The 9,757-nt window shown below is 38.4% G+C and overlaps 1 protein-coding gene across 1 annotated transcript; it reads left to right on the top strand.

Moving 5' to 3' along the window:
• The first annotated feature begins 1,725 nt into the window (after window positions 1-1,725).
• LOC147327688 (caspase-6-like) lies at window positions 1,726-9,742 on the top strand. Its single transcript, XM_086295531.1, has 8 exons — window positions 1,726-1,845; window positions 2,121-2,165; window positions 3,707-3,749; window positions 3,846-3,989; window positions 5,999-6,075; window positions 6,259-6,434; window positions 6,852-6,993; window positions 7,468-9,742. Exons 1-8 carry the CDS (start codon window positions 1,815-1,817, stop codon window positions 7,701-7,703), a joined length of 894 nt encoding a protein of 297 aa, XP_086151657.1. The 5' UTR covers window positions 1,726-1,814; the 3' UTR covers window positions 7,704-9,742.
• Window positions 9,743-9,757: the final 15 nt, after the last annotated feature.

Genomic DNA, 9,757 nt, shown 5'->3' on the forward strand with positions numbered 1-9,757 from the left:
ATGATGTTCTAAATACTGAAACGGTTTAATTTTGGAACTGTTTTCTCTTTAACTGTTTGTAGAAGCAAGAATGTATCAACATGTGGCAGGATGGTGGGATGTTCAAGTTAAAGGTGTCCCAGCCAGCTGAGCTGTAGTGAAACTAACTGCATCTTTCTCTTGGTTGTCCGATTTAATTCCATAGAATTAAAATAGTTTTTAAATGTAATTCTTCATATTACTATTTAGGCATCACAAACTGGCATTTAGTTACATTATGTCAAAGAGGAGGCACACATTTCTACAGATGGTGTCTGAGAAACTGATCAACTAGCATCTGGTTTGCTTAGTGTCAACAGCCAGTTGTTTCCCAACTTATCATGAGAGGCACATGACGTGATAGCTTAGCAATCAGAAAATTGGTTTTTGTACTCATCAGTTTCATTCTTACTTTTCTCACTCTAAGCCTCAGGGTGCCAGTAACACTTACAACTTGTCCAAGCACTTCACAATCAGAGTGTTTCCTCAAGCTTACTACTTGAGGAATGGAATTAATGACCTGTCAGCAGTTTATGGTACATGTACTAATGTGTATTTGCACCTTAGTGATCACACTAGCGTGAAAAGTAAGAGGCTGTGTTTTTTCTACTCTAGTCAAAAACACTTGTAGTCATGATCCCTGTGAAGAAAAAAGAAAATACACCAAATTGCACACAGACTTTGGTCATACTTTGTGAACCAATGAGATTTTAGTTATGGCTTTGCCATCGTTAATTTTGTTTTAAATAAAAATCTCCATTGTTTTTGTGACAGAAAGTGTGTGCGCATCCTTTATTTGTCCAAACAAATTCATTCAAAATACAACCAATTCAAACAGACTTGGGGAAACATTCATTTCATGCCATTAGTAATGCCTGTACTTGTCATAGTGTAGTAATTTGCCCATTGTTCCTCTTCCTTGTTTCCCCAGTGTTCGAGCTGAGTTTATATTTTTTTCAATTAATGTTTTAATTAATTGTAATTAGTAATATTAAAGGTGTTACTGAAACTTACATCACAGAAAATGATGCAATCTTCATATGATTACTGTACGAATAAAGATATAGAACTTTGCTGTAGTCTAAAGATAATATCGGAAATTATAATGTGTGTTTGTGTATTGACGTGAAAGTGATTATGTGTTGTTATGCATACCGTTTCCAACAGAGGGAAACAGAGCTTCATTTAACATATTTCCAATATAATTTCCCCATATCTCCTAAAACTGCCAAACAGGACATTATTACAAAACACAGTAAAATAAGGCGGTCAGTATCCACTTCCTTATACCATGAGAAAAACGGAACATATGATGAGTTGGCAGTGTTAGCACATCCCCCCCTGCCCTTCCACAGAATGTAACTGAATGCGATGGTAAAGCTGTGACTTGTAGAAGCATCTTTTTAATTTGTTACCTGTCATTCGTTTATAAATATGTGGACCTTTAAATGTCTCAAGAACAATGAAGTGTACTTTATGTTTTTAGTCATGTATGAGATGAGGCTCGTAACATAAATCTGGATTAGGCTTTTAGCCCACTTAATCTTTTACTTTCTTCTCATGCTCTTGTCGTTGTTCGTGATTTGGTAGTTGCCTGAACTTGTTGCAATGTTGCAAACACGGAAATACTAGTCTTTAAATCTTTGAATGACAGATGCGAGAGCCAATAGGTGAAAATCCGAGCCAATGAGATTACGGTGGGCGGAACCACACCCTAAACTCTTTTTAGGGTGGGCTCTACGACGGTGAGGTTTTCTTCTCACGGCGTTAGTCCGAAAAAAAGACGAACCGTGAACATGTCTGACAAGCAAAAAGACGACTGCGGAGGTAATAAATTTGCATTTTAAAAAAAAATTAGAAACAGACAGGTGACCTGTTAATTTGAAAGCCGAACAATACGTGCAACGCTACTAAGTTTCGATCTACCCTGAGCTCAATGTATTTTAAACTGTTTGGTATGCTCTATTATAAATGCTGTCACACATTTACTATAAGCGTTTATTTACGTCAGTCACCACGTTAGTACAAAGTGTATCAGTTTTTTTTAATGTAATAGCAATGAAGTCGGGACTTCACTGCTCCTCCTTCTCTGACTTTCTTAGGAAGTGTTGCCACAGACAGCAAACCAACAGGTGAAAGCAAGCAAGGTGAGTATTTCCTACCGTGAAGTATATAAAAATTCTAAAAAAAAAATTTAAAACATGAACGACAAAGTACTTGCTCATACCAAAAGCAAAAAGTGAAACACTAAAAGCTGTAAAATTGTACAAACAATGTAATAAAAGTAATGTTTGGTGGCTGGTGAAACAAACAGGGCATGTAAAACAGCGTGTGATTAATCATCAGCTCAAAGATTTTTACTATCGCTTTCATAGCTGTACCCCTCAGTCCAGGTCAGGAAGCTGCTTTATGGCTGCTTTATACCCAACATTTTTTCTCCTAATTATCAGTGTTGGACTTCCAGGTGCACTTCCAGAGTTTTTGTTGCTTGCTTGTTTTGTATTCAGCTGTGAGTTTATTTATATATGTGAGTAACTAATAACAAAAGCAAAACATCTAAAGTGATGGTAAAGATTGCCTCAGAGCCAGGTTATGGAAATAAAAATGAGCAAATCGCCCTCACGGATTCACTTTAACAAAGGTTTATTTACATAGAACCAACAACAGTCACCTCAAATAACCTTTTACCTTCAAATACACCCATTCTACCTCATTTGCACAAATACTATGCCCTATGTATCTGTAGGGTGGAGAATAGAGCTGTTCCTCTTGGGCTTTGTTCTTTTAGCAGCCTTTGCTATGTTTCTCCACCCGTCACTCAGCCATTGACAGCTGTCAGGACTTTGAGCGGATGGAACAATGGCTGCTTGACCCCCACACTAGCAGCACTTGTAGCTGTACTCTTAAACAAAAACAAAAGTCTGAAAAGCTAAATCCTGCTATGGATAAGTCCTCTGCTGTGTTTTCTTTTTCCTTTTCCCGCATGGTTGGAGGATGAGGTTGAGGGTGGCTCCTCCCTGTGCCTGTTTCTGCTGGAGGTTTCTTTCTGTTACAAGGGGGTTCTTCCTCATAAAAGATAATTTGATTGTTGACGCTTTCTCCTGAATACCGCAGGGTCCTCACAGTATAAAACACATTAAGGCAACTGTTGTTGTTATTTAGCTCTGTATAAATAAATGTATAAATATATTTATAAGTATTTATAAGTATAAATTGAATTGACTTGAATTGATTTTCACTACACAAAATGTTTCTCAATTACAATATTAAGAAACCTAATTTCCTGTATTAACAGGATATTAGAAATATGTTAATGGTCAAATTCATCTTAATTATTTTAAGACGTTTGCGTGTGGAGTTAGTGAGGACAGCCTGAAGAAAAGGAACAATTACACAACTATGATATTGTCAAGTGCATTATTGATGCAGTACTGAGATTTTAAAATATCACGGTTGTCGTCTGTGCTCGGTTTATTCTAACACTCTTACTGGCGCATTAAGCAGGTAGTTACTGGCACAGTACGATGTAGGATATTGTCATACATGTGTTACTACTTTCTTTCCAATATCATGTTTATCATTAACACTGGCATGTTGCAAAACTTGGATAAGCATAAAGCAAGACTTGCTACAGCATTATTATTTTGTAGTTATTGCACTGGTTATTTATGCATGTGCTTTTCAATAGTATGCACGGAAAACCAAACAGAGACCGACTCCTTCATCAGAAGGTAAATTCTTACTTCCACGTTTTGTGGCTGTTACTTGAAATTCTCACTTAGATTATTGCGCTGTATTCATGTGCCCAATTTTCACTCGATATTCAGCTACCTGGATCCTGCAGAGGAGTACAAGATGGGCAACAAACGACGAGGTCTTGCACTCATCTTTAATCAGGAGCGTTTCTTCTGGCGCCTGGGCTTGAATAACAGAAATGGAACCAATGCTGATCGTTACAATTTGGAGAAAAGGTACAACTTCTAGCTACCTGCTTAAGAAAAGGAAATTGCATTAGCCCACGCTTTCATGGCAGGTTTAGATCTATTCTGTGGTAATATCGTGTAAGAATTTCAAATGTTTTTTTCCTGGTTATTAAATGTTATTCTGTTCTCTGTTGGATTGCCCTGAGGCTGAGTTATTTCACTGCGGTGCACCAGGGAGTAGAGATGGCACGATACCACTTTTTTATGTCCGATACCGATACCGATATCATAAATTTGGATATCTGCCGATACCGATATGAATCCGATATAGTGTTTTTTAATCAACAAAACTGTTTTTTAAAATATCTTGCTGCATTTTGCAAGTCTGCAAGTTCATACTCAAGTTTAAAACAACAACTACACTAAAGCTATTCTGTTATACCTGTATACAAAAAAAATATTTCATAGTTCAGCAATACTGATCAATCTAATAAACTTAGACCTACACCATCCTCCCTATTCTGGTATTTTAAAGAGTACTGAGCGTAAATATTAAGCAACCTAACTAATAGGGTTCCAACTCCCAGCAACAACAAAAATAAATAAATAAAAAATAGGGAACCACCCCTCACACTCCACCTCATGATGCTTAATCAACGTAATCAACCTTAATTTGATGCAGTGTGAAAAAAAATGCACAGAAATCAATTCTTTTTCAAGAAATATTAAATAGATTCAACATCTTTCTTCAACAAAATTGCAGACTGCACAGATGGTACCTTCCCAAAGTAAAAAGTACTATAGCTTACTAGGGTATATATATTAGACTTAATAGTCACTATATACAGTAATTGACTTCTATTCATTTTACATCAAATTAAAACTTTGGGTGTCAGATAATTATTTATTAAAAGCTCGACATTTTAAATGAGAATAAGAAAGAAAAGTATGTCTTTGTGCCCCCTTTTCCCTGTTAATGCCCTATCGGCCCCCCTGGCTAAACTTTGCTAGATCCGCCCCTGCACAGTTACCAGCCGTCAGCTACGTAGAAAAAGATCCTGGAGTAGAAAGTAAGATTAAATAAATTCTAACAACAGCTTATCAAGCTTAAACGTTCTGCTGTTGTTCAGCCGCTGGTTTCCTCTTTCTGGTGCAAAGTGGACCAAAAACAAACAAGAGAGACAGACTCGCGACAGAAAAGCCGATCAGCTGATCATTTAAGCAGTTTCACGATTGAAGTAGCAGCCGGAGAGCGAGAGGCAGTCGCTCGTTAAGCTTAACGTGGGAATGCTTTACAAACATTCAGAGATGGACTTACACACGTGCTTTACTTCTCTCGGGGATAACTTTGTCGGAGATGAAATGCCAGGTTGCTAGCGAAGCTCCAAATGCTATCCAGACCACCGACAGGTCCTGCATGCCACAGCCGCTCTATCACGTGACGCATACTGCTCCGACATGCTAACGTTCTGAGGTGAGTTACGGCGTGTTGCAAGTTTTGTGAGGTGCTTTCGTGATATTTAATGGATCGGATTACATTTTTTATTTTTCTCCGATATCCGATCCAGTAATTTAGGTCAGTATCGGACCGATACCGATACGTAATATCGGATCGGTCCATCTCTACCAGGGAGTGCCAAGGACAATATGTGCGCTATATTTTTAAGTTCACAGAGAACTCTGTGATTGTTTCTCTCCTGAATAGTGATGACCCTGATCACAATCCCCACTACAGACTGTGATCGTGGCCCTATAGAGGTTGATTTCACACTGGTCCAAGTTATTCCCACTGCATCAACAACTGAAGAGATGGTTTTGGATTTTAGAAAGAATCCTATGACCGTCTCTCCTGGGGTGGTAATAGCTGATGCTTTGGAGTGTCTGCAGAAGCAGAAATATTGAGGCATTGAAATTTATAGGACTCTGAAAAAGGTCCAATCAATCCTGATCCAAACAAACCCTTGTCTAAGGAATTTATATTGCTCATAAAGAACAATAAAATTATTTTTGGTCCTTGATCTGTTAAAATAATCAACTCATTTTCACTTTCTGTTCAGATTGAAGGACCTAAACTTTGAAGTGAGGTGTTATGATAACTACAAGCAGGAGGCAGTCCTAGATGAAATCGCCAAAGGTACCCACATAATCACTTGTAACTCTCAAATGACCAGCATGCATCCAAGATGGACATAAAAATCATCAAGAAAATCATCACTGTAGTTTGATTTCTCCCATAACTCTTTGCTCTCCTGCAAACATATCTGTCTCAAATCCAACATACAGCTGCAAGTATAACAAGTACTTTTTGTCCCACTAGCTGCGGAGGAAGATCACTCAGATGCTGATTGCTTTTTCCTCGCCTTCCTGAGCCACGGAGAGGATAACCATGTTTATTGCTACGATGGAAAAATCAGTATCCAGGAGATCACGTCCAAGTTCAAGGGAGACAAGTGCCAGGACCTTGTTGGAAAGCCAAAGATCTTCGTAATACAGGTACACACTAGCCGAAATCAGTCAAGTCTATTAGAGCAGCGGTCCCCGACCCCCGGGCCTCGGACCGTTACTGGTCCGTGAGTCGTTTGGTACAGGGCCGCGAGAGTTGAGGCTCAGGTGTGAAATGTATGGTTTTCAGGGTTTTTATCGGTTTTCAGCGTTATTTTGTTATCGTTTTTATCGTTAACTCGGTTTTCCTGGGTCTTTTCACGTGTGTTATGAATAAATCTTCTTTTTTTCGCTACCGGTACTAGTTTTATTTTGTTGTATTTATCCGCGACACCTTAAAGGCCGGTCCGTGAAAATATTGTCGGGCATAAACCGGTCCATGGCGCAAAAAAGGTTGGAGACCGCTGTATTAGAGCATGTTAACTTGCTGCATTACCTTAGTTTAATGCGCCATCCATCCATCTCCAGGCATGTCGAGGAGAAAAACATGACGATCCAGTTACCCCTGCTGATGCAGTGGATAGCAAAGTAGAGGTGTTTGTGGATGCCAGTGCCATACACACGCTCCCTGCTGGGGCTGATTTCATCATGTGCTATTCTGTGGCTGAAGGTGAGACTTCTGGGATTTGACTGAACCTTTTGCTTTTTATTTGGGCTCAGAGGAAATATCAAAGACACTGAACTGAGTGTATTTTTAATCATAGGGTAGATATGTGATGTTAGAATAATTGTATCCTCAAATACATCTAATAGTTTCTTCTGTTTAATATAATTAATAATAATATAAAGCTAAAATGTCTCCACTTGGCTACCAGTGACACATGATTACAGTGTCACAAACTGTCCAGCTAGTGTTATACACTGTTTGTGTATTTGTATTTATATGTCTAAGCTCATTTATCGGTGATCAAGAGCTGGACCAGTGCCTAAATAGGTTTATTTTTCTTAATAAAACAGTACAATTGAGCCACTATAAATCCTGGTGTAAAGCATTTAACATTTCATAGCTTTCTAAAAATCCATACTTCTTCCATTTGCATTTTCTTCACCTTCCATATTAACTTTTCTTTTCAATATTTTTTAGGTTATTACTCACACCGGGAGACTAACAATGGCTCCTGGTATATCCAAGATCTGTGTGAATTGCTCCAAAAGCATGGTGATACCCTGGAATTCACAGAGTTACTCACGCTGGTCAATAGAAAAGTGTCCATGAGGAGTGTTCTGAGAGCTCGTGACCTACACGCTATCGGGAAGAAGCAAGTACCTTGTTTTGCTTCAATGCTCACCAAGAAACTTTACTTCCGACCAAAAAAGTAACACTGTCACACCTCAGTCTTTCAATAAGCGGGTTTATGTGGGTTTTTTTTTTTAACTAGATAGGGCTTCTAAACAGGAATTTACACTTGGCACCAGATTATGACTAAATGTATATAATTTTCTGCATCACCATCTGAATATGAACACATGCAAAGTGACCATCTAATGCAGTTTATTGCTTCATTCAGCGCCTGTTAGGCTCTATGGGGGTCATATGTAAAACATGTTTCTTTGGCAAAGAATTAGTGTTGTTCTTATGGCAAAAATTTAAATAACTAAACAGTGAAAACGTGGTTTCCAGAAGATTAAAACAAACAAACAAATGAACTCTTTAATCTTGGTCAGACTTTCCCAGTTATCTCTGAATGCAAACCAATAGTTGGGATTATAATGGAGTCTAACCCAACAACCCCTACAGTAACTGATATTTGAACTGTTGTTGGAAATAGAGATGCTGTTTTACTTAGCGAGCACAACTGTGGCTGTCTTCTGACTAAGTTGAATATCCATCCATCCATCCATCCATCCATCCTCTCCTGTTTATCCAATTCAGGGTTGTCAGGGCCAGCTGCCATAGGTCGAGAGGCAGGGCACACCCAGGACAGGTTGCCAGTCTGACTAAGCTGCTTATGACACAAAATATAACAAGATCTAATGAGTTTATAGAGAACATCCAACTGAAAATCAGTTGTATATACCTCAGGCCTGTAGTTGTGTCTATCCATCTTGACTGCGTTAGTAATGAATTAATTCCAGAGTTTGGTGATATCAGCTGTTGAAACGACCACTCTGCTTGAATTTAACACAACTAAATGGCACTTATCTCGTAAAACATAAGGACCCAGAAATATATTTCTCAGATGTCCACTTTCAGGAATTATTTCCTGAGTATTAAAAAGAGTTCATGTGGGAATGCCAGGATGTTCAAGTTAATGGCTGAGCTTCACTGACAGATGGCCACACATTTTTTTTGATGATCAGATTTAATTCCATACAAAGAAAATAGTTTTTAAATGTGATTTGTGGTTTTAGTCCTTTAAGCATAATGAGACAACTGACATTTAATTTTATTATATAAAAGAGAAGGCAGACATGCCTGGAGCTGGAAATGAAGAAAAGGCACTACAGGCCAGAGGAAAACTAGCAGAGATGTTTTGTTCTGGGGGACAGGGGTGTGTAAAAGGCCACAAATTTGCCAAAACGGGCAACATTAAAACTACTGTCATCGTTTAAATACTGCCATTGATGGCGTAGCTGTGTTAAATTTGGTATTCTTGTTATTTTTTTCTATCCCCGTCCATGTGGATTACAACCCATCTGTATTCAAATTATGATGGTTATGAATCAGTCTTTTTTGGCTGCTTCGTAAAACTACTGAAATAACTTTAGTAGTACAGAACGATGCCTTACTGCACGGGAGTGCGTTCAGTTTGCCTTCTTTTATAACAAGTTCAAAGCACATAGTTTACAGCGGCCTTGTACACAGAGCTTATCACCTTGAAGCTTGAAAACTCAGGGAGTCTGTTTCACGGGTTTTTGAGGATTTTTTTTTTTCAGCCAGACAAATATTTTCCAGTTCATCTTCAGAAATAGGCGACATGCAGTGCATTCCACTTAAAACTGGAATTTCTTAGTTCTTAGCTGGAATTTTCCGGTGGAATGCTCCTACTCATCAGTTTCATTATCTCACTATAAGCCTCAAGTAGCCAACACTTTAACAAACTGTCCAAGCACTACATAAACAGTGTGTTTCCTTAAGCCTTACTGCTTTACAAAGGGATTTCATGTTCTTTATGTGTCAGTAATTTATAGTACATTTACTCCTGCATATTTGCACCTAGACGACAATACCAGTGTGAAAAGTACCTCAGGGAGGAGGGTGTGTTCTTTAAAGTTGTACTTTGGACCTAAAACTGTGTGTGGCGTGGGTGTGTGTGGCGTGGGTGGGTGAATACGCCAGAATAAACAACAATGCTGTATGTTTGTGGTCATACTTTAGTTACTTTACTTGCCCTCAATAAAAAGGTGTTTTATAAAAATCTTCATTGCATTTG

Source organism: Aulonocara sp. 'chitande type north' Nkhata Bay, linkage group LG6 (genome assembly GCF_057382095.1).
Source record: "Aulonocara sp. 'chitande type north' Nkhata Bay isolate Kocher_YH1m ecotype deep benthic linkage group LG6, A_spYH_male_GT1.1, whole genome shotgun sequence".
NCBI classification, from domain to species: domain Eukaryota; kingdom Metazoa; phylum Chordata; class Actinopteri; order Cichliformes; family Cichlidae; genus Aulonocara; species Aulonocara sp. 'chitande type north' Nkhata Bay.

Bases quoted from the DNA above. Each gene is read 5' to 3' on its own strand.
- LOC147327688 (XM_086295531.1), top strand. From the start codon at position 1,815: ATGTCTGACAAGCAAAAAGACGACTGCGGAG. The intron at 6,435-6,851 runs GTACACACTAGC...ATCCATCTCCAG, and splicing joins CAAAGATCTTCGTAATACAG to GCATGTCGAGGAGAAAAACA. The intron at 6,994-7,467 runs GTGAGACTTCTG...AATATTTTTTAG, and splicing joins GTGCTATTCTGTGGCTGAAG to GTTATTACTCACACCGGGAG.